We start from the raw sequence: 27,725 nt of genomic DNA, 5'->3' as shown, positions 1-27,725 counted from the left end.
TGGTCACTTTTGAAACTTAATTATGTCTTGAAGAAGTATCTCCCATGTGCTCATGATATTTTATTGCCTTCTCTGATAACTTGCTTCGTTTCATTTAATAACTTCCAGAATTCTTGAACCTAGGGATTTGGTAACTAAATACCTATTAAACACAAACTGTATGCGCTATGTAGATGCTAAGTTCATAACTATCTGACCAATATAATTCATTCTATTTTTAAAGTTATCTATTCTCATGAGGTGAAAAAATCAACACAATATACACTGGTTTCTACACAGTGTATACACTGGTCATAACACAGAGAAATACCATGCAGTCCAGCTTAGGGTCCCAGGGGAAAAAAAAACTTTTGAAGAATTAACATCTGTTTTAACCTATGAAGGAAGATTCAAAGTTCGTATGAAATGCAAAAAAGCTATTGGAGCTGAAATTGGAAGAAAATGTCTTATTATTTTTGTGTTTGGGTGAAAGCAGGTGGTAAAAGACTGTGCTGGAGAAACGCAATGAGCTTGAATTTAGATGTATGACAAATGAAGAATATAGGATTTGGTCTCAGATACCACAGAATTAACTGAGAGGGAATAAAAAGGTTGATGATATGACTAGACCCATACTTCATAAAAGTGATTAGCAGTGGCATAGGATCGGTTAGGAAACAATGGTGGGACCTTAACAGGGGTGGGATCACGTGTGCATAAAGAAGATTCAACACACTTAAAAATACAAGACTGTAAAAGGAACAGCACACACATAATGGAAATGCCAAGGGAACCCAAGATAACTCTGAAATTTGATGTTGGCCACGGAATAGGTGGGATTTTAATTCTTCACAAAACAGAGAAAAGGAGGAAGAAAATATTTGAAGGATATTTGAGTTGAGAAAGTGTCTGTTATTTTGAATTACTGTTTTAGATGTTTGTGGGAAGTGAAAATGTCTGGTGTGTTCATGTTCTGGAACTTGGACCTCTCTGTCAGGGCCCAAAGAGTGTTGAAGTCACCTCTCATTCGGCAAGTGTGTAATTGAACTCTACTGTGCTGGATAGTATTCATGCTGGTCACACATAGATAGGAATCATGTCTCTAGGATTTGCCATCAAATGTATATAACAAGAAGACCACACATGAAACCTTCTAGGGTACATACAATGGTGAGAGCAGATTAAAAATATTTCAGAGTAGGCCAAGAAAACTTTCTCAAACAGCAAGGAACAAACTATTGAGGGGAAGGGGCATTTACAGGAATAGACACAGTAGAAAATCGATATTCTACAACAGCTATAGCAAGAAATGACTCAGAGTTGGGTAGCTGGAAGGGTTAGGACTGAATAAAGACATTTGAAAGGCAGGGACTCAGAAATCATTGTTTAATTCCTCTTTAATTTATCCAATTTTATTTACAGAGTTCCTTGTTTAGCCAAGACCGCTGATGTTTTAAAAACATCCGTTCCTGAAGCCAGAGGATAGGTGTCAGGCGTTAAGACTGGGAGCATGGAGTTAAGTAAGCAGTTCAGGATATGGTAAAGAAAAGAAGCAGGTCAGGTCAGAACAAGAGCAGAACCCACATTGAAATTCCAGATGTTTCATCATTGAAGAATTTTTTTGGGGGATGGTGGCTATCAAACATCCCTTTTGTCTCAGATAAGAGCATCCACAGCTCCTCAAATGGGTGTCATTTCTTTGTGTCGTGAAACATTTAATCCTTCTCAGTCTTAAAAAGATGTAATGGGGGCGAGTGTGGCATAAGCAGGTTTGGGTAGGTTGTGCCATTGTGAAGCTGCTGTAACCACTTTGGTCCTCCAGTCCAGGAGGTAAGAATAAGGACGTGTGTTACCACATCTGACTACAGCAAGCACTCTTAACAAATGAACCATCTCTCCAGCCTCTAAAGTAGAATTTTTGCTGTGGGTCGCAAGCAGTAATAGAGTCTTTGAGGTGTAATCTCTTCCAAGATGTCAAAAACAAACAAATCCAAGTCTCAGTCTCACTCTTCTCCCTCAAGATTTGCATCCAGATAGATCTGTCTCATTCACTTTCGAAATCTCGATCCTGAATCTGGTCTTTCTCTTGTTCAAGGAAGCACAGGCTGAGTTCTAGGTCTCGTTCCAGATCATATGCTCCAGCTCGTAGGCGAGAAAGGAATCATTCCAGAGTATAACAGAATCGAGATTTTGAGGTCACATCAGAGGCTACAGGAAGCCCTTGTTCTTTCTGCTGGGCAAAACCGTGGATTTTATCCATGGGGCCAGTAAAACTGAGGTGGCTAAGGAAATTACTCTTCCAATTAGCAGAATTACCAGCAAGCATACAGTCCTCATTGTTGGGACTGTTCTGGATACGGATCCTCAAAGAGAAGGTCTGTAGCATGAAATATAAAAAGGAATCCCTAACTATAGCTGGCTAGGCACTGGCAGATCAGCCAGCCTGTTCTCAGCCTAGGCAGACCCTCTGACTCAGAGCTTTAACTCACTCTCTCCTCCCCGCTTGCTAAATTCCCATGGCTGGCTGCGGTGTACTCTTGGCACACCTACACCCTGCCATGTTACCTTTCTCTGGAACTCAGTGAGTTGCCACGTGAAGGAAAACACCACACAGTCTTAGTTTAGAATCAACAGATAACATAATGGCTGGGTGCAGACTAAGAGCATCCTAATTTTACAAACTATTCTATGTTAGAAATCCTCTGATGGGATCTGCCTCCCGAAACAACAGCCTCCCGCTTCCCTCATTCTATCTGCCTCTCTTGCTCTCTGAAGTCCAAAAGGAAGTTCCTTTCTCCTGCGCTCCGTCTTCCTCTCGCCAACCCGGAAGTCCGGTCTCCTCGCCCAGTGTTTGGTTTCTTGAAATGTTTATTTATTAGGGGGGAAATTCTACCACAGAGGTCCCCTTCACCAGGGTCCAGGAGCCATTCTAAGAACTCTGGTAAGTGATCCTCTGACAGGTCAAGACACTCCTCATCTTCCCTTTAATCCTCCAACCACAGTAGAGTTGAGGTGTCATAGTGCAAATCTACAAAAGAGAAAAAGTCCTCTCCCAAGGATAGCCAGCCATTTCAGGCTGCTGGTGACAGCTAGAGATAAGGGGCTAAGGAGTCGATATACTCTGGAAAGCACTTCTCAAACTATAAAAGGGTCTAAGAGCTCAAAGCCATAGCCAGATGCCTCTACCTATAGCACTGGTTCTGCATTACAAGCCTCAGTTTCTGATCTGAATCCCCAGGAGAGAAGACCTGTTCTCAAAATCCCCCTCCAGTCTATAATGGTTAGGCGAAGGTCACCATACCCTAGCTCTGTGCCAAACCTTAGCTCACCACTTTCTTTCTTTTTTTTTTTTTTTATTAACTTGAGTATTTCTTATATACATTTCGAGTGTTATTCCCTTTCCCGGTTTCCGGGCAAACATCCCCCTCCCCCCTCCCCTTCCTTATGGGTGTTCCCCTCCCAACCCTCCCCCCCATTGCCGCCCTCCCCCCACCAGTCTAGTTCACTGGGGGTTCAGTCTTAGCAGGACCCAGGGCTTCCCCTTCCACTGGTGCTCTTACTAGGATATTCATTGCTACCTATGAGGTCAGAGCCCAGGGTCAGTCCATGTATAGTCTTTAGGTAGTGACTTAGTCCCTGGAAGCTCTGGTTGCTTGGCATTGTTGTACTTTTGGGGTCTCGAGCCCCTTCAAGCTCTTCCAGTTCTTTCTCTGATTCCTTCAACTGGTGTCCCGTTCTCAGTTCAGTGGTTTGCTGCTGGCATTCGCCTCTGTATTTGCTGTATTCTGGCTGTGTCTCTCAGGAGAGATCTACATCCGGCTCCTGTCGGCCTGCACTTCTTTGCTTCATCCATCTTGTCTAATTGGGTGGCTGTATATGTATGGGCCACATAGCTCACCACTTTCTAATACATCCCAGATGGGCTCATCTATGCTAAGTGTTCCTGGATATCAGTCTGGAACACACCAAGGTCAATTTGATCGTAGCTCTGGGTCTTTGAGTCCATCCAGAAAGAGCCCTGTGGCTAAGAGTCCACAAGCCACTGACTACATGTGGTTCATCTCAGAAGGAGGAAAGTGCTGCTTTTGGAGAAGCGGCATACACCAAAAGATATCTGGAAGAGCAGAAGTCAGAATAGGAAGGATAAAAAGCAGAAAGAAACAAATATTGATAAAGAGAAGCTGCAGGAGAAAGGGGTCTTCTCTGATGCTGATGTAAAAAAATGAAATCTGATCTATTTGCTTCCAAAATGGACACCGAGAAGCCCTTCTGAGGCACCCAAAACTTTGAGAAAAACATGTCTGACTTCCACAAGAAGATGAATGGACAAGATAAGGACAAAAATAAGGAAAGGGAGGAACTGGAGTTTGACGTTGAGCCCAATTCTAGTCTAAAGTCATAACCACTGCAAGCAAACACCAGGAAGAAGAGAAGTCAGGCAAGAAAACATTCAGGGAAGGAAAAGCAGAGGAAAGCAGTGGAGCTGGAGGAGGAGCCTTTCACAGCGATCATGAAACAAAGTGTGTGGAGGGTCCAAACCGAGTGAAAGTGAGCACAGGGGCTTTATGTTGGAAAGAATTTCCAGGTGAATGCATACAAGGCGGTCCAGAAGAAAAGTTCATCACTTCCCCCAAGGAGACCTCTGAAGCCTTGACAAGCTGGGAAACAAAGGAGACTTTTCCTCAGCGAAGTCTTCTTTTGCCATTACTTGAGAGGTTCAGGACAATGTCCCGATGGACTCCTTCGATGAGGACCTTGCACAATGCAGTGGCTTATTGGCTCAGGAACGAAAGCTTTGTCGGGATCTAGTTGATGGCAACAAAAAGGAGCAGGAATTCCGGTCACTTTCAGCACATATGGTCAGCTCAGTCTCAGCGTAGCCCCTCCGAATTGTTAGCCCAGCACGTAGTGACCGTTTTTCGTCATGTTAAAGAACACCCGTTTGGGTCCTGTAGGAGGACATTGCAGGAATGCCTTGCAAAATACCTAAAGAGAAGAAGCAAACAAGAAACAACTAATATGAAAAGCCCGAGATACACAAGAGTATAGACATTTCCCCCGAGTATGTTTGGCTTATGAGGGATTGAAAAGTCCACAGGAATCTTGGCTACAGGGCTGAGGGAAAATATAAAGGTGATCCTGCTGATCTTCGCCTTAATGTTGAAAAACATAAGGAGAGAGATCGCTTATTTTATTTTTTACTTTTTCGCTTTACATCCTGCTCACTGCCTCCCCCCCTGAGGTCACCGCCTCCCACAGTCCTTCCCCCCCTCCCCACCCCTTCTCCTCTGAGTGCGTGCCACCCCTGGGTATAAATACCACACTGGTGTTCCAAGTCTCTGAGAGGCTAGGCGCTTCTTTTCCCATTGAGGCCAGACAAGGCAGCCCGGCTTACAGACAACAGCTTTTGGGACCCACATGAAGACCAAACTGCACATCTGCTACATATTTTGTGGGGAGGCCTATGAACCCCAAGGGTCCAGGTTAGTTGACTCTGTTGGTCCTTCTGCAGAGTTCCTATCCCTTTTGGGCCGCAATCATTCTATTCTTCCCTAAGAGTCCCCAAGCTCTGTCTACTGTGTAGCTGTGAGTGTCCATATATGTCTGATCACTCATGTTCCCCTTTCTACACAACCATGTGTCTTATGGAGCTGTTCCCAGCATCCCCCGTGCACACTGCTCTTGTCTAATTTCTCATGGGCTTTTCATTCTCCACCAACAGCTCCAGTATCCCAAACTTTGTAGTCTTGAGAACTTCAGCAAAAGGAGTGAAAGTGGAGGACAGTTTCTGGCTGGTTTTCGAAGAACTTCTGAATTCCATTATCTTTACAAATACAAGATGGGAAAAATCATGTTTTCAATACTTTTTATGAATCGTTTTATGAAATGAAACGAAACCCCTATAATTGATTAAGGACGGTGGTTATGGCTGGGTGGTTTGTGGGGTTGTGTGTTTTTGTGTGTTTTCCTTTTTCTCTCTTTTTTAACCTTAAGTTTTGAGTTGAAACATTTTCAGATGTTGGGGCAGGCATCATCATTAAAGGATCCTTGTGCTCGACTTCCTGGAAGGCGTTCGGTTCCCATTCCTGAGGGGATGAACCACCGTGTCTGTGCCTATGTTCTATGTCAACTGCACCCTCCTCCTCTCCAGCCTTTGCTCTGGTGCATGTGTCCACTTACTTTGTTAAGTTCTATAGTTAAGTTCATTTTACTTGAATGATTCGTGTTTAGGGGAGAAAAAGAACACCCTTAAATATTTGTTTCAACTCCTCCTGAAAATAAAGATAATAAAGTGGCAGACATAAATTAAAAAAAAAGATGTAATCAGTTTTTGTGAATTCTCATTAACCCATCATGATTTAAAATGGCAAAAACTTCATCAGAATTAATTTTTCTCTCTGTCTTTCTTTCATAATATTAGAATAGTCTTGCTCTCTCCCTCCCCTGCTACATTACTAGGGTTTTGAAAAGATAGTTTCTCCCAATCCCCCATGCTCAGCATAGCTTCGTGATTTGATTTTACAAGGCATTTCCTACTGTTAGTTCTAAAGACAAGTTGCATGAGATGGTCCCTCTAACAAATTATGAGTAAATTCATTAAAATTAAAGACATTCTGAAAATAGGAAGAACGCTAGACCACGTTTTGAAAACTGTAAGATAAATTATCACTTAAAGGTTTTGTGAAGGACAGTGGGAGAACAATCCAGAATTTTAAGAGTCGAGATTCTAACTTAACTGAACACACGATTTTTTTCCAGAGTCAGGAGATTTGAATCAAACATTTTGGGTAATTTTTTGGAATTACTCTGGCAAATAGTTGCTCAAAGTGACTGGACACTGTGTTCCTCTCTGAGTGATGATAAGTAGAAATGGTCTAAAATGGCAGCCTTTAGGTAAGGGCATTTGTTTTATAATGAATGACTTTGAATAATACAAATACGAAGGAGGACTATGGTCATCAGAACACAGGTAGTAGCAAATTGTGAATCAGGGTTGTTGAGGATGAAGTTTTGAAGACGTGGGGACTGACGTGGAATTCCCTGACATTTCAGTCATTGGCACTGCATTATAAGACATGTTAACAGTACCATCAGTTTATAGATGGAGAAATTAAAGTATAATACCACCTGTACAAAGTGATTCATATCTTTAAAAATATAGTGCTTTTTGTATGCATATTTTCCTGTATTCCTTAAAACAGGGTTGTTTCTGGGTGAAACTATAGATAATGTATATTCAAACACATTTACATGTCCTTTGATGCAATAGAAAATTGCACAGTGGAAGGTCACAGTTAAGAGTAATAGCCTAAGAGTGTCTGTAGTACATCATCCCTGACCAAGACACACAATCATGGGTTTCATTGCAATTTCAGGTAGCTTCTGCTTACTTCAAAGACTTTCACCTTCTGCTAATTGGAGTCATCTGCTTAGCAACATCAATAGAAAAATGGAATTTGCACAAGAGGATTGCTCTGAGGATGGTGATGATGGTGGGGGTGAATCCGGCCTGGTGAGTATTATGTAGACAGCACCCAGATTACTTCCCAAGCATATGATATCTTACCCAGCAGAATCTAATTAAGTAATGCAGGAAATGTCTTGGGTAGCAGGGTAACTAGGAAATTATGAAGGTGGTGTAAACTATCCTTGAGGGGGTAGGAGAAAAACAGCAACAAGTTTCCTTTCACTGCAGGTCAAATTTCAGGGATATTGGAAGAAATGCACACAACGCTCTCACCTTTAACACACCATTGGATCAAAGATGAGAGGAGCCTTGAACCTCAGCACAGGAGACCGATATACTTCAGAGTAGATTTCAATCCCATCTTGTTTATTTGGCTGAATACACAGTCAAAACTCATTCAAGAGCATCCCTTATCAACAGGGAGGATGTTATGAACCAAAGACAAAGACATTACTGACAGAATACAAATCTGTGCAGAAAAATTTCAAGGTGAACATATTTTTCTTTTCAAATCGAGTGCTGCAAAGTGAAACGATCAATTCAGAATTTTCTTCTATATGTGAAATTATTCATTTGACTGATTCCCCTTCACGGAAATGAATGTTTTTATTCCATTAAATTAATTGGCTATTTGGGTTCTACTCCACCTCTTGTTATAAACACGAACATCAGCTAAGGAACATTTCCAGTGTCATAATAATTTGCATAATGCTTTACTTTAAAGCCTTAGGTGGTTTCCCCCCTTCTTATCATCCTTTGGAAAATAAGAAAAAAATCGGTTTCTGTTGCATAATTTCTTCAAGGGCATGGGAGACTCTGTGTTTACCACTGTGGAGCAAATTTCTTTGATAAAATACTAATACTATGTGTGTATTTTCATGCACATTTCTCTGTAGATATGACACATATGAGACAAACATGACAAAATATATCACTTAGATTTTTATTATACAAATATATTTCTTTAAAATATATTTATCATGTAAATACAATGGAATAGTGCCTCTTCCTCTTGGGTATCATAGAAATCGTTTCCTTGATCATCTGGTGATTGCTCCAGCAGAGGAGACTGCAGTGTACAGTAAGGCAAGACGCCTGTCCATTACGTCATTATTTGGCTCTTTGGTATAAGGCATTTCCCCCAGTAGAAGCTTCACATGATGCTAATATTTTTAATATGGAAAACTATATATTATATAGATATTGTATGTTAGTATAGTTTCAAACTACAGTATAGTTATAGTTTTTATTTTTTAAATTAAGAATAAGTTCTGTTCAAATATATTTCTAAGATGTTTTATGTTGTATCACACGTAGAAAATATTCACCATACTCAAGTTGGAACATGGTAAAGAATTGGTTATATGGATCTATTTTTTAAAATAAAGAAGATTATGGAATTAGCACTTCATAGAAACATACTTCTAAATGATTTTCAGCATCTATTAGATCAACCCTCCTCTCCCGCAAATATGATGAAATTTTACAGAAATGGTTTAACTCCCAAAGTCTTAGATTTGTTATTTTAAGGATGAATTGCTCTATTTATAAGAAAAGACAAGTAATAAATCTAATTCTTGACATCAGGAAGGAACGCTAGGTTCAGGAGAGCTTAAGTAACAGAATCCATAGAAAACTCTCAAACTTCATTTTGGCAAGTGATTATAACCATTTTCTCCACCCACTATCTATTGAACCAGGAGAATGAGTGAGTGAAAGGATGATTTATAAATATGAATCCTGTTCCTACTTCTCTTTGCTGCGCATACTAACAAACAGAAAAAGAAAATGGCCAAAAGATGAAACAGAAGCAGGGGAGTCTCATGGGTTGGTGGCGGTTTTACCTTCCTTGTGTCTAGAGACAAGTAGCCATTCATAAAAAACATACTCTAGGGTATGTAAAAAACTAGGGTAACTGCAAGCTGTTTTGCTATATACTGATTTACAGTTAGGTGTAAATTTAAGTATTTATCTGACTTTGAAAATAATGTTCTCCTTGCACCCTTAAAGGGACGCATATCTTAATAACTTCCTACCTGTCTGTATCACTTTAGTTGGAATTCCCCATCAGGACAGAAACTTTACCTTCTGTGTTCTGAAACACATTATTCCCAATCTGCAAACCATTTTTTAGGAGTTGAACATAGAGAGCTACATGCGCTGGACTGCATAGCTCCATACTAAAGACCCTCTCGTTTCAGGCTGACGTTGGGGTTCATGAGCAGTACTGCCTTCTTATCTATGTGGCTTAGCAACACCTCTACTGCTGCCATGGTGATGCCCATCGTGGAGGCAGTGGCGCAGCAGATCACCAGTGCTGAAGCAGAGGCCGAGGCCACTCAGATGACTTATTTCAATGAATCTGCCGCCCAGGGACTCGAAGTTGATGGTATCATGTATTGATATGGCCACAGTGGGGTCTAGTCATTTGGGCAGTAGGCATAAATTCAGTAATGCTGGGATATATTTTGAATTAGAAAATGCATAAATCCATGAATACATTTAGCCTCGCTATTTTTGTAGTCCCCAGTATCTATCCAAATGAATTCTACAAGTATTTTACCTTGAATTAACTGTTGGATATGTTCTCTGGCGTAAAAAAGAAGAATGACTTTGTACCCTCCAGTCAGTCCAATGGAATGCTCTCATGTCCTTATCAGTAGACATCCAGGTTATTGTCCTTTCTCATGAATGGTTTTCCTGAATAAGTTATAGATATTTAATTCCTACATCCTATTGGGGTACAACACAGCATTAAATTCCACCATTGGTATTTCCTGCTCTGATGAACTGCTCTGATGCAATGGAAGATGTTGCAGGATATTTGTGCTTATAAAAGAAGGATGTTATATTGATGTAAGGTGAACCCATTTGTTTTTTAATTTCAAATAATGCTTCTATCTCCTCATGCATACATATACATACGTATGCACATATACACATCGTGTGTGCACAGATGCAGACCCAATGATAACTCTTTATTTAAATGGCTTTTCTTTCATTTAATATTTTGCAGAAACTATTATTGGACAAGAAACAAATGAGAGGAAAGAGAAAACAAAACCAGCTCTAGGGTAAAGACTATTGATATTTAATAAAGATGTTCCAAATTACATTTTAATGAAATTACAAACCGGGTCAATTTATGTTTCAGAAGCAGTAATGACAAAGGGAAAGTGTCAAGCAAGATGGAGACAGAAAAGGTACATTTGATTCTTCCTAAATACTTGTACATGAATTATATTCAAGCTCTAACTGAATATATACATACTTTAAAATACCTTACTTTCTCCTATAAAATTAATTTGTATAAAAAGTCCAAGTGTGGTACAATGGTTGCATAAACATTCCTCAATAAACATCCAGATAAGAATTATTTTGGGCTTTGTAAACTAACATCATTATTTTTTTCCTCCTATTAGAATTGTGGTAGTGGCCTTTAGCCAACTGAAACACAGTTCTGCTTGAAGAATACTGTTTCAGTTCTCACTAAATCTTGTTGACCCATTTCACTGGTTTTCATTAGCATCATTCCTGTTTCTTCATGTTACTGTCTTAGAACACCCTTTTTCATATACTTACAAGTGAGCATGATATTTTAGCCTTCCCACTGCCACTAAAATTTCAGTGGGAAATTTATGAGTTGCTTCGGTCAAATACACGCAATGCAGACACTGAAGAGAGGATGGGGACCTTAGAAAGCTTCACCATATCATGCATTTCCTTAAAATAAATCAATATTAAAAAGCACTACAATGCATTGCACCAGGAGCAGAATTTCTCAAGACGGCTGAAAATAATCCTACTTAGAAACAGTCCTACAGTAACCATGGCATTAAGAAGAGGAGAGCAAGGTATATATTTCCTTTTTGGGCTGTATAATACATTACCATGCAGCTCAATGGGAAAAGAAACATTATTGTTCATAGAAATTTCAAGGAAAGAATGAGTTCTCTGGAAAGAGAGAATAAATGCAAGATAAGGTTTAAACCATTAGCTGTGTGTACCTTAAGGTGTTTTATGAAAAAATTCATATGTTTGTGAAAATATTATTATCTTTGAGGATAGAAATATTAAAACATTAAAAAGTAACTGGGGCTGGTGGGTTTTGCAAGTGTACATTGGAAAATAAACTCTATATACGCTCATGAAGCCTATCAAGTGTAAACAGAATGGATTTAAAAAAATGTACACATAGCCAGGAACTTCCTTAGAAATATCTTTAACAAGTTAGCTTTCTGGCACCATTGCCTAAAATTGAAGTTCCAATTGATTGGATGTCCAATGTGTTCTGGGCTTTGTAGGGGAGAAATGTTAAAAACAGACTACTCTTTAGTATAAACATCTCAGAATCTAGGGAATGCAAAGCAACAATGATATACAGACACAAAAAGCTACAATAAGTCTCCCCCAAAAGCCAAGCTTCCAAAAAGTGGCACGATTGGTTTAACATAGGCACGTCATGGAGAAGGAGATAAAGTGCTTGAGGCTGGGAAGACCACAATCTGTAAGACCAGGTCTTCTGTATTCTGATTTTAACCTCAGTATATCCACTCTCTAAAACCTAGTAGGAATTCAATATTGATCTTCACTCATTAGGGAATGAGCGGATGTGAAGAGTGGAAACAGAAAAGGACACTCTAATCAAAGAATATATTTATCAAAATCTCAATGTTCCAAAGCTTGCAGCCTTTGGGATGCCTCTGCTGTACAGGTGTTAGGGAAGAGTGAAATATCCGGGCAGACAAGGGCAGTAAGTGGGAAGACGCTCTTGTGGGAAGAATCCATAAAGCTAATGGGCAGCACAGCAAGTTCTGCTTTGGGTTGCACTCTCTGCATCCCAGCATTGTGGCAGCAAAGGGATGTGAACCTGACTTGAGTTTTCTCATTAGTCAGCTCCTGGGAATGAGAAAAAGAATTAGAGAAAATGTCTCCGCTATTCTAAACTAGGTGAGGATAGACTGGGTTGCAATGGATTGAGACGGGAAACACAGATGGAGGAAAATGTTCCCATGAAAACAGTAAGGTAGTTGGAGGTATACTGGAGGCAATAAAGATTGATATCTAAGTTTAGAAGAGAAAAGCCAAATTGTAAGTGCTGATTTTATATGTTTTTTCAGACCCTAATACTGTAAATTTCAGCAATAAGAGAATGTTTTTCTATAGAATAGGCTTTTAGGGGAAAAATTGTGTTGCATATAGAAAAAACATTTTTATCTTCTCTTTAAGATTTTCATATGTGTATGTAAAGTGTTTTGATCATATTGACTCCTACTTCTCCCTATTCTTCCCAAACTCCAACCCACTCATTTCTCTTAAACCACTCCATATCTTTCCCTTTCTAAAAACAAACTGCTGAGTCCAATTAGCGTGGCCTAAGCACAAACGTAGGGCCACTCGCTGGAGCTGGAACTTGACTGAAGGACGCCTTCCCTTTCTATCAACCCCCAAGAGGTCTTCAGGTAAGGGTAGGCCTCATGAGCCCCTCCCCCATCCACTCTGGCATTTTTACTGATCTCGTGCAGGTCTTCTCTAAGCAGCTACAACTAGAGTTGTGAGTTCATGAGTTCACCAGCTCTGTTAACATCCAGAAACCCATGTTTTGCAACATCCAACCTCTGACTCTTCCATGATGTTCCCTCAGCCTTTGATTAAAAAGAGTGAGAAAAAGGTATCACACTTAGAGATAAATACCTCACAGTAACATATGCTCTGCCTTTTGACCAGTTGGGAGTCAGTCTCTCTCTCTCTCTCTCTCTCTCTCTCTCTCTCTCTCTCTCTCTCTCACACACACACACACACACACACACACACACACACACATGAACTCATACATGCATGCACACACACATGTGGTCCACTGTAAACAAGCTTATTTGAGGAGGGCTGAGAAGTACATTAATCTATGCATATTTAGAAGATAGCTCGATACTATGTCCATTTAGCAAAATAATAATCGTTGGTTCTTCAAACTGCCCAGCCACGGGTTCTTAGCTGATTTGGAGTGTCATTCATCAATTTTGTCCCGTGAAATGGGCCTTAAATTCAACCAAAAAATGGCTGGTTATTCCCATAACATACAACCACTTTTTAATCAAATGAGCTTACCTTGTTAGACTCGATCATTTCTATAGCTCACAGGATTCACATTTGGGTAAGGCTGTTGATTATTTTTCTTCCCCCACCAGCCTTAATGGCACCTCTCATCACTCTGAAAAGTAGCCAGTAGGGAGGAAGCTTTCAGGTCAGTATCAACTTGGTTTCCCTATGCCCCATTCCCCAAGTATGTGGTATCTTCAGAAATAGGGTCTTACCTTGAAATCCTGCTGAGTAACACGAGCAATGACTACAGAGTGTATTGTTTTGGAGGTCTATGATATGCCTCCAATCAACAAATCAAAGAGAGCCACACATGACACTGGGTTCTTTGTTTGATAACCTATTGTGTCTTGGAGAGGGTAATCCCCCTATGTCCAGTAACTCTAAACTTCATTATGTTTAATTATGTATATGTGTGTTTCTCTATTCTGTAAATAGATATGTACACATGAATGCAGGGACCTGAGAAGGTCATGATAGAGGTCAAATCCCCTGGACTTGGCGTGACAGGCAGTTAGAAGCTGTCCAATGTGGATGTTGCAAAAGAAACATGGCATCCTCTGCAAGAGCAATGTGTACTCGTAATTATTAAGCTATCTCGCCAGTGACAATTCACACACACACACACACACACACACACACACACACACACACAGAGAGAGAGAGAGAGAGAGAGAGAGAGATTATAAAATAATAGGTTTCCATGTGGCTCTTTCAAAACTTAGTGTTAGATTTTCCTCCACCACTCCCCACCCCATCTGCCTTACCCTCCAAATGCCTCCTCTTTATCCACACCCTCCCAATTATTCCACTCTCTGCCTTCATTACCACATGTGTTCCACTGTCCCTCTCCCTAAAAATCTTTCTTCACCCCCTTCCGCCATTAGCCCCTCCTAGTTCCCTGGCTTTTGCAGGCACTCAAAGTTAAACCTCCAAGTCTAAAATTATTTAGATTCTTAGCAAGCATAGCTCCATTTTCAAGAATAAACAAATTATATGGTTCATATGGCAATTCCAAAGAACTGCAGCTGTTCATCAGGCCTACATTAGAAAATTTAACACTGAGCGATCATATGAAAGAATTTATACCCAATTTATCTAGTTATGAAATAGAAAGCGTATTTGAGTTCATAAGGCTGTGTTTGTCTGCATTCTTCTTGAAGTAGACAGGGTATTCTATTGATTAAAATAAACCCTGCAGAGTTTGACATTGCATTTTATCTATAAGCTGTAAAGATATAAATATTACCTTCCTTTGGAAAAGAGTGGTTTAAAATATATTTCAATGATAAAAAAAGAAAATCATGAAAGGCTGAAACTGTACAGTGATCTGCACCTGTAATGCCATCACTTGGGAGGCTAAGGCAGGAGAATTGCCACGAGTCTGAGGCCAGCCTGGGCTACGTAGTGAGTTCCAGGCAAATAAACCAGTGCCCAGAGTGAGATTCTTTACAAACAAGAGACTTCAGCTTCTGCCATAATTTTCACAGTTACCTCATATTTTTACAAAGGAATTAAAGTTGTTATCTAACAAAAATTAATACAGTGTTATTTAGTTAAAACCATTTAGTTTGTACAAAATTCAGAATTGTCCTAAATTTTATTAAACCTGAAATAGTGAGATTAAATTAATATGAGATTATTAATAACCTTACCTTGTTTTTTCAAAGGCAATAAAGCATGCACGTGCATACACACACACACACACCACACACATACACACACACATACTACACACAGACACACACACAGACACACACACACACCACACACAGACACACACATACACACTACACATACACACACACTATACACATACATACACACACATGCATACACACACATTATACACATACACGCACACACACACCACACACACCACACACACACACACACACACACACACACACACACACGGTGGGGGGGAAAGAAAGCTTAATTTACTATCTAGTAAATAAACAGTTCTCAAGTAGAAGAAATTCATAATTGCTCCCAAATAAATGCTCTATTTGTTATAATAATATCACCTTGACCAAGAAATATGAATTTAACATATGCCCAACATTACCATGCCATGAGCAGTCTATTTATCTCTTCCTCATTGTAGCAGCCATACCCCATATTTCAAAGCCTTACACTTCATTCTATTTTTCTCTAAAGCATATATCATTTTCTCATAGGCTACATATACTTTGCTTATCTTTCGTTTATTTCAGTATTATCTGCTTCCTAAGACCCATATAGGCATACGACTATCATTACACTATATATCTGGGACCTGGTGGCTATAGTAAGTATTTGGTAAATACTTGCTAAATATATGCTTAAAAATATGCATAAATGCTTGGATGATTACAGTTGATTGAAAATAACTAAAACTGTATATAAATTGTAATAAAAGCAAGTAGATGAAGGCATAAAGATAGAACCGTGAGTCGTATTAAAACGTTGCATGGAAGGATAAATAATGGTTTGGAAAACAAAGATGAATGAACGGTCTTCAAAAGTACAAACATAAACGGACAATGAGTGTTTTTCAAAGCTCCTAGCTCAGGCCAATGCAAACTAAAACTTCTTTGAAATAACACTTCATCTCGGAACGGATACTATGTAAAGGCAAACCCTTCCTCCATGCTGGTCAGGGTCCAGATTAGTAAGGCTGTTATGGGAATCAGTATGGAGGGCTCCCATAATATTAAAGCTTGATACCATGTGAGTCAGCTAGACAACTCCAGAGTACATATGCAAGGACGCCATATCCTTCCACAGGGATGCCTATCCAGCTGCAATCTAGTTTTCTTGATGCTATGATGTCCAGGATAGTAAAGAAATGGGGTTTCCCAGAAGCCCTTCGGCAGATAAACGAATAATGGAGTGTTGTGCATATACAAGATGGAATTCCATAACGTGGTGAGGAAGAGTTACACTATGAAAATTTCAGGAGCATGGGTAGGTTCGGAGAATTTATTATTAAGCAGGGCGACCCAAAATCAGACAGACAAAAACTATGTGCTTCCTCTCCTGTCCGTATTTGGAAATGTCACCATGGTACATAAAACCTTGCATGATGACTTTGGGAAATACTACAAAGGCTTGTGGGATTAAAATTAGCTGTAAAGATCTCGCTAAGGAACTGCCAGGTCTTCATGTAGATAGGAAAGCAGTTTGGCTGCTGCTGGAGAAGGTGATTACAATGGGCTGGAGTGGAGGATGACGGATATTCAGTTGTCTCTCAGATTTCAAGAATCTATTTAATAGTGGTCCTAAGGGGCGCGTCCCCATGCTCCATCACAAATAAGGGGGATTACTTTCCCCACGAGGCTCTCCTCTCACTACGGGCCAGGCCTAAGCATTCACAGGCATCCTACTGTCGCCTACAGTTGAAACGATGGTTGAGTGGGTAGCTCAGGAATTCCACTCTGCTCTCTACACACTCCTGCCATATTTTTAGAGAACGGAAATAGAAAAAACGAATGCTCATCGCAAAAAGAGCACCAGCATACAGAGGTGACTATATTTCGCATGTCTCAGGTGACAGCCAGGAAACCCAAACATCACTTATAGAACTTTCAAAAGAAACGGGTTCTAGGCATACACAACTGGAATTGTAGTCACAAAGGAAGCAGCCCCCAGTTCTTGGCCTCCTCTGAGAGCGTTATCATTATTCAAAGAGACAGCTCAGCGTTCTATACTCTCTCAATCTCTAAGCCTCCAGGCATCTTTGGATGAAGAAAATTGAAAAATCAGTGCATTTTTATGAAAAAATAAAGATAATTGTTTTCATTCATTTAATACAACCCGTTGTTCCTCAAAGGGACAAAGTTTGAGAGAAATATCCTTGAACAAATCGCATCAATCTTTTAATTAGGGATTGTTTAGTCTGGGGGTGAAAATTCTTATGGCTGAAAATTAAATTCGAGAAGATAGCGCTTCTTAATACTTGCCAAAAAAATTCATAGTCTGGTAAACATAGTAATAAATACAGTTCTTAATAGCAGGAACAAATCTCATTAGATCTGCCAAGAAAGGCAATAGCAATTTAGAACACCTGGCCACAGACTAAGTACAAAATTGGTACTTCAGCTTAAACTACAGTGGCTCTGTAGACATAAACATTCTGTCTGCTCTCCCTGTCCCTTGCCTGGGTAAAATTCAGTCACCAGGATGATTCCTGTACTACTCATGTACTGGTCAGTCCTCACTTGACACAACTCAGATGTACTCTTGTAGGTTTTCCCGTGGGTACTAGTAAGGGTTTGGGTTTGAACACTTCAACAAATATACAAAATACAAAGGGTTTCAGGAATACTGAAATAAGCGAAAATGATGGTTCCTCAGTCAGAATGACATTAACTTTCTGTTTTTTCCTGGATCATCTTCATGATGGAGACATTTAGTCTATGAAAGGTCTACTATCCCCCTCCACTCAGTACTGTAGCTAATGGGGACAAGAAAGAAATGGACCTTCTTATGACTGTCCTGGGCTTTACCACTGTTCAGATTTTTCCATTTCGTGTTTAACTCGTCCTACTTTACTATGAACATATGCAAAGGTGCAATTATTCATAATGTTTTTATTTATTTTTCTATACTATTAGTACAGGTATATCTCTTGTCATTTCTAATTTTCCCTTCTACTTTTAAACCTTAGTTTTTCTTTGAAGTGGATTTTATTGGTGTTACAAAGTTAGTAATGTCTAGAACTAGATTATACTTCAGAGAAGGGTCTTTTGGTGTTGAATCTCTAGGTTTTTTGTTCAATAGAAAACTGCTTGCAATTCTTAAAGCAGTTTATGGACGCTCATACTTTGATTTTGCCTGCTTTCTGACACTTTTTTCCCCTGAGAGACCTCAGCTATCAGTCAAAGTATCATTACTTGTAGGTGATCTTTTCTTATCAGTTAGAGATATGTGTGTGTGTGTGTGTGTGTGTGTGTGTGTGTGTGTGTGTGTGTGAGAGAGAGAGAGAGAGAGAGAGAGAGAGAGAGTGAGAGAGAGAGAGAGAGAGAGAGAGAGAGAGAAAGAGAGAGAGATTTTAGAATATCATTTGATTTGAGTATATTTTTCCGAGTCTCTGTTGTCTCTTCCAAAAGCTGTAAAATCATCTACCATCACGGCCTAGTCATGTCTGCCTCTTCCTACAATTAGACACATTAGAAACCTCATCTTCTAAAAATGCTGATATCTCTTTTATTTCCTTCTTTGTCTGGTGGAATGGTGGATTAATCACAAATAACTTAAATCCTATAGTTCAGCAGTTCTTATTTAAGCTGCTTCTATTTCATTGAAGGACCTCTTCACTGCGTTTTAAATTACATTTTCTATACTAGTATCTCAAAGCTTTCTAAAAGCTCATGAGTGATTAATAAACTTACTTGTGTCCTAGAGCTTTAGTTTCTGATGCCTCTGCGGGTTACTTCCTTGCCAGGTTTGTTTGCTGGTCTTTTCCATGCTGCTACCCAATCTTGCATGTGTCATACTTCCAAACATTGAAATGCTAATTTTCCTTGAAATCTCCACAGGGGGAGAAAAGAACTGAGTTCAGGGTTGCAGCTGCCTTCAGGAGTTTTCAATTATATTACCATATTTCCCTTAACACATAAGTAATGACAATTTATACTTTGAAGTGCTTGGGGTAGAAATTTTCAGGATGCATTGTGCTTTTCCTTCGCTTAGCTTGACATTTCCTTCTCCCTACTCTACAGAGGATACGGGCATTATGAACGTTTTCTACCCTCATCCCTCTCCCAGCTGGCCCTGGGCATTATCTTCCATTCCAAATTCTCTTTGTAACAAGATAAATGAAATCTCTTGAGCAAAGTCAGGCTTATCACTTCCTAATATTAAACTCACTTACACTATATTTTATGGTTAATACAGATTTTTTCTTTCATACAATTTAGTGAGATATTTTTCGAAAGGATGTTTAATGTTTTTAATTTAAAATTGTTAAACAGGGAGTTGGATTTGCTATGATATGAAATAGATAACGTGCTATTATCTATATATTACTTCAGTTATTTTTAACCACTATAGAAAGAACATTTTTTTAATCTAGTGCCACATATATTTTTTCTTAGCTCCCAACTTACAAAGGAAACTTCCAAATGATTAGCATTTAACTTAATCCAATTTTGTAAGTAAATTCTGTGCCATGAAAAAACCATAATTTTTAAAGCACGGCTGAAATATAGCTTATATTCACACTGAAGAGTCTTCATACCCTGAATGCTAAGTTCTGAATACTGATCTGTGCATCTTCCTCTTGCTTTATAAGTGGATATTCTCCTTTGTAATATGAAACATGGTCCTTTAGTAGCTTCAAAGGCCATTCTTGATCATTTCAGTTTTATCAATACCCTGAGTTCCCCAGGTTAACTCTGACTAGATCTTCAATAAATAGATCTTCATGAAGAGTTCATACCAGAAAGTTGGAGAACCCTCTCTTACCTTTCACCCCGCTCGTCTTCTTATGAGTTCCATTCCGTGACTCCTTTGTACAATCAATTTCCTTACAGGAATTATTTTAAAGCATATGTACACCATGAAAAGCGAGCTTAATTAAAACTAAACAACATTATCTGTTATTCATTAAACTGGGCACGTGGAAACTCAATACTCAATATGCAAAGAAAATGAGGCCCCATGTTTTCATAGCTCTGAGCATTTAAACTTCCACTCCGTCTCCCCTTCTTTAGTTAGATAAGCAGTTGATATATGAGACATAAAGCTGCCATGGGTAATCTGCCCATTCTTTATTAGTAAATAGTGATCCACTAAAGCAACAGCAGCTAAGAGATTGGTCTCAGGTAGTACATCCAGCAAGAAAGCACTCTACCACTGAGCATACCCCCAGGAGAGTTTTCTCTTTTATTACCAGAAAAGGCCTCACTAAATTGCCCAGGCTTCCCTTGAACTCACTATGTAATCAGAGACCTTCCTGCCTCAACCTTATAGGCAGATTGCACGACAAGCCTACACTATATTTTTGTTGCTGTTTTAATAGAAGCATGTGAATCTGACCTTCATTGAAATGACAAGTTAAACAGGCCAATTTGCCGCCACTCTTTCTGGAAGAACGAATAGATTGCTTAAGCCATGATCACAATCAATTTTTGTAACAATAAAGGTAAGAAATGAAGTGAAAGCAAAATCATTTCAGGTGCTGGAATGCAAATGAATGGCTGGAAAAGACTTGGGTATCAGCGGGCACGAAATTGCTAGTTAGTATTGAAGAAAGCCAGTAGAGCAATTTAAATCGTGTAGTCTATGGAGTCCTTATGTTGCAAGGCCAGAGGAGGGACACACTTTGCTTCTGAAGCCATTAAATTTCCAAATGTCTCCGAAAATCCACTTGGCTGCTGCTCCATCAAGAAGTATCATCTTTAGATATGGGATCACAGAGAAGAAAGAGACAGGGATGGTTCTGAGTCAAGGGAGAAGATCATAGTGAAGCTACTGCCCTCAGTAGAGATAACCTGCTTGTTCCAATGCCCTCCAGGAGTGCAGGCAGTTGGGACCTGCTTTCTATTCCACCGAGCCAGCAGCCTACTCTAATGCCCTCCAGGTATCAACAGACAGCAGTCCAGAAATGTCTTCCCTGGGGAATGCATTCAGCACAACAGAATAAACAACAGCATCCTGACATTAAAATTCTCTGAAAAGGCCTCTCAGTGAAGCTCACAGCCCAAAAGTGAATCCCAGAGCACACATGCAGAGCTTTGAAGAAGCGTTTCACTGCCTTGAATAGGAGCAGCCAAGCCCACATTTCTAGGTATCTGAAGAAAGCCTGAGGCATGAAGAAGTTCCAAACAAAAAGAAATCAGCTATGTGTAGGTAAAAGTCAATGCAAAAAGAGCAAATATGAGAAAAGAAAACATCATTAATATGTTTAAAGAGGTAAAGGAAAGTGCACTCATAAAATATGAACAGCTTTCTGTAGAAGAGGAGACATTAATATAAAATATGAAAATATACAGTGTGAATAAATGTATAAAGGATAAGTAAAAAAGGAAGATTCCAGAAGATGCTGTAAAGAGAAAATTCAGATGATGAAATATGAAGAAACAAAAGCAAAAAATAATAAAAGGATTAGAAAAAGAGTAGAGAACAGAGGTGAAGAACTTTTAAGAAACAGAAGAGAACTTCGATGCTGGAAGAACAAAATGTTTGTCATTCAAATCCTCCTGGTGGCAGCTGAGAAGCAGAAATCTGAGATCTCAGAATACCATGAGTAGAAAGAGAACTCCATAAGCTTCCAGCTTTCAGAAAAGTAAAGGGAACAGGGACTGATTCCTTTCAAGAGACGGTTTTTAAAATATGGATAGTTGGATACTCTTCTTTCGTAATATGACTTTTATTTGCCAGAGGCTTACTGCTGAATAGCTCGCACTTCCTAGTCTGAACTCAGGGTGGCTCAGCTGTTCTGGTGCAAACTCTTCTTCAAGCTGGCTGATTCAATCTGGCTTCTCTCAGCTTCTCACTGAATTGTTCTGCTTGACCTCAACGTAACTCCAGCAGTTTGTTCTAATATTCTGGCCCGTTATTGTTGTCTGACTTTAACTGCCTCTGCTCGCCTTCACTGAACTGCATGAACTCGAAAACAAACTCAATTCCACTGCTCTGAATTTTCTACACTGACTCCCAACTGACTGACCAAACTCAACTCCACTGCATTGCACTCACTGCCCTGACTCTCAACTGACTGAATGAACTGACTGAGCTGCCTTCACTTTCCCTGGGGTATTTTTAAGAGGCTTTACACATGAGTGTTGGGCATATCCTTTCTCTGACTCATACTGTCAAGTCTCTCTGTGATTTACCACATTGTCTGCCCCTCACTTTTCAAGTCACCTATATACATATGGTGACACATATATTTATGTGTTTAACAGCACATATCAACCTGCCTATGTAATTTCACAGAAGTCTCCTTTACTTTGTGACATAAGCACTCTCCCATTCATAACATAACTGTGACAATGTCTTTCAGGCACCCTGACACAAGACTCTTCCTGGACACATCATAGCTAACATTGCTAGATGCTTCACTTTTTGAAAAAACAATTCTTCTTTGCTTTGTAATTCTCACACTTTCTCTCTGTCTCTGTACTTGTTTCCTTCCCTCCTTCCCTTCCCCTCTTCTGACCCTTATAACATAAACATTTACACGATATTCACAAACATTTTCCACTATAAAGATATAGGGTTATTGATATTTTTCATCCAGTATTTGCAAACGTGTTTTCCCCTAGGCAGGGTCTTACTGTCTATTTCCAATGATTTAATACACCTTCTTCTTGCTCTGGTATCAAACACTTGGTTCTAAATTCAACCTATTGTCTTAACAGAAAACAAAAGAATAATTTGCTGTGAAAGCTTTTTTCCTCATAATTCCTATATTAGCAATCAGCTATGCTTTACTCATTGCTCTCAGGCAACTGGTTAACTTCAGCATCCCGTATGATGAAATGACAATAATCCTCAGTTATGAGGTTCGTGTATACTAAGACGGGAAAAATGTGTGTCTCTCATTCTACATCTAAAACATTCTACTAAATCTTTGAGTGATGTGATCAGTTAGTTTATAGATGTACTTATTGTGAGATTTGAATTAACTCTAAATCCTTCCACCTGTTTACATGTGTGTCATAATGCTCACACTAGCACTTCTTTATGTAGAAAAAGACTACGATATCTCAGTTTAAAATTATTTTTATTACAGGCCTAACAATGAATTTTAATCATTACATTTACATATGCAAATATTTGTAGCTCATCTTTCATATAAAATCTATATTTTTTAAATATATAACCTTTAATGTCAATGGAGAACTATGTATAAGTTACATTTTCAAAAATCTACAACTACAGCTTAGTAATGCCCAAATTATACATTGGTTTTTGGATTATTGAATATCTTTTATAATAAACATATTTAATACATAGGCCATAAGTTTCAGGAATCTTTTAGGTCCACTCATGAGATTTTTAATGAAGTTTGTCATATTTTACGTACCTTTCAAGGTAACTTTTTAATAGAAAAAAAGGTCACATGGAAAATACAAACCATTTTCATGTAGAGAATATAAGACAAATAGAGTTTCTCCATTTTTTTTTCTATTGGGTAAAGAGCAGATACTTATAGGGGCTGACATTTATATTAATTAAAAAGTAAAAGGTAAATTATAGTCCATAGCACTGAACCCTGCCATGCTAAATGCCATTTCCACATCTATGTTGACTTTTAGAGAGCAGTCATTTTTTTTATCATGATTTTGTGAAAAGGCCTTACACTGCCAACATCACAGACAGCAGGTTTATCTGTACGGAATACCAAGGCCCCCTACTGTGCTATGTGAGTGGGAGTATATGTTGTTGCAGCCATTATATAAAGTAATATAAAGGTAATTTAGGTTAGCTATAGAACTAACCTATGATTCATCAATACTTCCAGACATGTATCAAAAGAAATGCAAGCAAGCTTACAGATAATGACTAGTTCCCAGTATTCATTGAAATACTACCACAACTGTAAATATACATGGATAAATGTATTTTTTAGTGTGTTTTGATTACCATGACAGCTGGTAGATCTTTTTTTAGCAATTCTTGGCTATTTCAGGTATGTTTCATACACCTTAGTTTAAAAATGATCCATATGTATTAAAATACAAATGACTATAATACAATAAAAGATATCAATTACTAATATAGTTCCTAGATTTGTTTGGACTATAACATGTAAAATGATTGGAAAACATCAACTACTTATCCACAGAGACTCTGAGATATTACAAGATCGATCCAAGCCAGAGGTAATATTGACTTAGACCAACATGACATGATGGTATTGAATATGGAGGAATCTAAGCACATTCACAGTGCTTTATATAAAAAGAAATCAACAAAACTGTGCAGAAGAAAGTACTTTAGGGAGGACCAATAGTACAGAGCAAGGGCCACAGTTCTGAACTTTAGAGCAAGACAATTATCATTCTTATGCACTGACACTGGATACTTCATTCAACCTCTCTTCTCCTGTCTTCCTCTGTGCCCTGGTATCTTGGTATAATACTGCCCACCGCACTATGGTATAAAATTTACACGGATAAATGTAGTTAAGGAAATGTGAACCGTTTGAGCATGGAACAGTTGAGTTGAGCACAAGCAGTCAAGCAAAGTTGGATGTGAGCACTTCTTCAAGCTCCTGCTCTTGTGACTTTCCTGCCGCGATAGACTGTAACTTGAAATTGTAAGCTAAGTAAACCCTTTCTCTGCATCTGTAGATTGTATCACGATATTTTTTTCACAAAAACAAGACGTATGTTTTGGGTAGAATAGAGAGACAGAACAAGACAGAAGCATTAAATTAAAGCACTAAATAAGTACTTCAGAATAACATGATAAAAAAGTATAGAGAAAAGGAATGCCCAACTTACATGATCCAGTGTGTGTGTGTGTGTGTGTGTGTGTGTGTGTGTGTGCGTGCGCGCGCATTCACATGTGTACATACATGCAGGCTATTTTGGAGCAGAAAGTGAGAAACAAGGGTTCTGAGTCCATCTCTCAATGCTATGAATCATGAAGATGTAAATATTTGGTTTCTAGAGTGATATCTTACAAATATCAACCGTCAAAGGGCCAAGGTAGGGAAAAGCTCCCAAAGATGTTAAAGAACTTATTGACCATGTACCATCAAAAATACCACAAAATTACAGAAAGCATTGGAAGTTCTGAAAAGAGGGAAGAGATAAAGGAAAGATTAGATCAAGCTTTAAAGAATAACTAAAAGTGTGTTTGTGAAATATTTCAGTATTTTACTTACATGTTTATTATATTGTCCTATTCCTATAGCTAAGAATGTATTATTTATTAGTTAACCTAGGATTCAATAATAAAATACCACCAAAAACTCATTTACAACAATTAAATCTAGTATCAAGGTCTGGCAGGGACTACCTTTGTGCGTTTTCAGTTGGTGTAGAGGAATCCTAATGTCTTCTTAATATCTCCTCTTAAAGGAGCTTTGATCTCACTTCATGTCATTAACTCTAATTACCCTCCTTCCAAAGTTCTGTCTTCAGACGCCATCATGTATATGAAATAGAATAGCTAGGACACATTCATTACAGAAAGAGTGTTATGACTACAAGTAGAACAATCCTCACAAGGTCTTTTCTTATTTACAGAACACAGTCACAGGAGCAAAGTATCGGTCAAAGAAGGACCACATGATGTGTAAGCTCATGTGTTTATGTATTGCTTACTCTTCAACCATTGGTGGACTGACGACAATCACTGGTACCTCCACCAACCTGATCTTCTCCGAGCATTTCAACACGTAAGTAAATTCAGATTGGTGATTCAACAAGCAGACAGCAAACAAACCATGGACGTAATTCTTACCTGACTCATCAAATTCAGAGACTGAACCGTTATGCAGGATTAACTTTGTTTCTATCAGGATTTCTCTAGATTTAGAAATCTACCTTTGGATTGACGATGACTATGTAGGATCTGGTAAATTAACATGTATTTGAGAATCCATTCCCTGGCTAAGCAAAGCTAAGCTAAGCTAAGATCATGGTTCTGTAAAAAGGCCTTACTCTGCTAGTATCAGAGACTGCATGCTTATGTGATAGAATGGAGCAGCATGCCTGTCTGAGCCTCTTACCAGAAAGGGAGTAAGTTTCTCATTGCAACCAATTCAATAATGTGATCATCAGCTGAAATGCAAATGCACTGTTGCGTGAGGTGATTTACGTAGCTTGGATGCTGAGCATTTGAACTGTGGTGAACTGTGAACATGGGTATTCGTTGGAAGACGCTGAGGCTGGCAATACCAAAAAGAAAAAAATTGAAGAATTAAGTAGCTACCAGAGATACAAGCATTAGACTACCCTACTTATATGAGAATGAATGACTGAAAGTTTATGATTGTGATACCAGACCATTACAAACCTTGAGGAACCTCCAGTTTCAACCCTGGTAGTGTTTTACTTGAATTTAGATTACTTAAATACTATAGTTTTTAGTTAAGTACTATAACTAAATTTAGTTAAATTAAATTAGTTTAGTTATAAAACTTAACTAAAATTAATTCCTCCAAGATGTGATTTTTTGTATGTAAAACAATAACATTTTGTAAACATACTATGAGAATTAAGTGTGTAAATAATGCTAATATATTTTGCACTGTGTAAAACTATTAAAGCAACAGTTAGAAATACATGTTTTTCTTTGAGAGCTCAGAAGTAAGGTCTACTTCAAATACTAGAAATACATTATATACTTATCAGAATGCTAGGCAGAAGAGTGGCCTTTAAGAAGCCCAAGAAGAGGAGGCAGGCTTTACCCATAAAAGGTAGGGTTCAGAAACAGAGGATTACAGTCTAAAGAGCAAAGTCCTAGGCTTTATTGGCCTTATCAAATAATTTGTAAGACGTTTTGCATACATAACTTCTCCAACAAATGCAAGGATAAGAATGCCAATCCCCATTCTACCAAGAGTAGCATCTTGTATACTAAGACCAATGATGTAGAAGTTTAGGCTCAAAACTGAAGACATTCATGTATATTTAATGTTTCTGTGAATATACATCCATCATGCATTCGTTTTAATTTATATGTCTAGTGTAAAGATAAATTTATATTATTTTTATATGCTTTCAAACAGTATATTTTAATCACGTTTTATCCCAGTTCTCAACTTTTCCCCATTTCCCCATTCTCTCTCTCTTTCTCTCTCTCTCTCTCTCTGTCTCTCTCTCTCTCTCTCTCTCTCTCTCTCTCTCTCTCTCTCTCACACACACACACACACACACACACACACACACACAAACACAAAACACAAAAATTAAAATCAAATCAAAAAATAGAAAGACAAAAAATACCAAAAGAAAATACAAAGACTTTTTTTAAAAGTACATTTTCTGGTGGTTAACTCCACCTGGACTTACTCTCTGCCCTGAAATGTAGTTGATTTACCCAGTAACACTCCATTGGAGAAAACTGATTTTCCTTTTCGCAGCCAAGTATCAGTTTTAAATAGCTTCTTGGTTAGGGGTGAGGTTTGTATGGACTTCCACTCTTCAGCAGTACTTCATAGATCTAAACAATCACTTAGGAAGAACTATTTGGAAGATATTTGATGCATAACTGGAGGACTTCTGGGGCT

The 27,725-nt window shown here is 38.6% G+C and overlaps 1 protein-coding gene and 1 pseudogene across 1 annotated transcript in view; both read left to right on the top strand.

Annotated features, from left to right (window-relative positions):
* Window positions 1-27,725, top strand: part of Slc13a1 (solute carrier family 13 member 1) — a 77,942-nt gene that overhangs the window by 21,373 nt on the left and 28,844 nt on the right. Inside the window, exons 3-7 of the mRNA NM_031651.2 lie at window positions 7,356-7,492; window positions 9,649-9,836; window positions 10,464-10,521; window positions 10,602-10,650; window positions 25,738-25,889. Of these exons, the coding sequence (NP_113839.1) occupies window positions 7,356-7,492; window positions 9,649-9,836; window positions 10,464-10,521; window positions 10,602-10,650; window positions 25,738-25,889 (584 nt within the window). The remainder of the gene's footprint in view (window positions 1-7,355; window positions 7,493-9,648; window positions 9,837-10,463; window positions 10,522-10,601; window positions 10,651-25,737; window positions 25,890-27,725) is intronic.
* Thrap3-ps3 (thyroid hormone receptor associated protein 3, pseudogene 3) lies at window positions 1,951-6,753 on the top strand (annotated as a pseudogene).

The sequence above is a fragment of the Rattus norvegicus genome, chromosome 4 (genome assembly GCF_036323735.1).
Source record: "Rattus norvegicus strain BN/NHsdMcwi chromosome 4, GRCr8, whole genome shotgun sequence".
NCBI classification, from domain to species: Eukaryota; Metazoa; Chordata; class Mammalia; order Rodentia; family Muridae; genus Rattus; species Rattus norvegicus.
The sequence above is the reverse complement of the archived record's forward strand: the minus strand, read 5'-3'. Positions and strand labels throughout refer to the sequence as shown.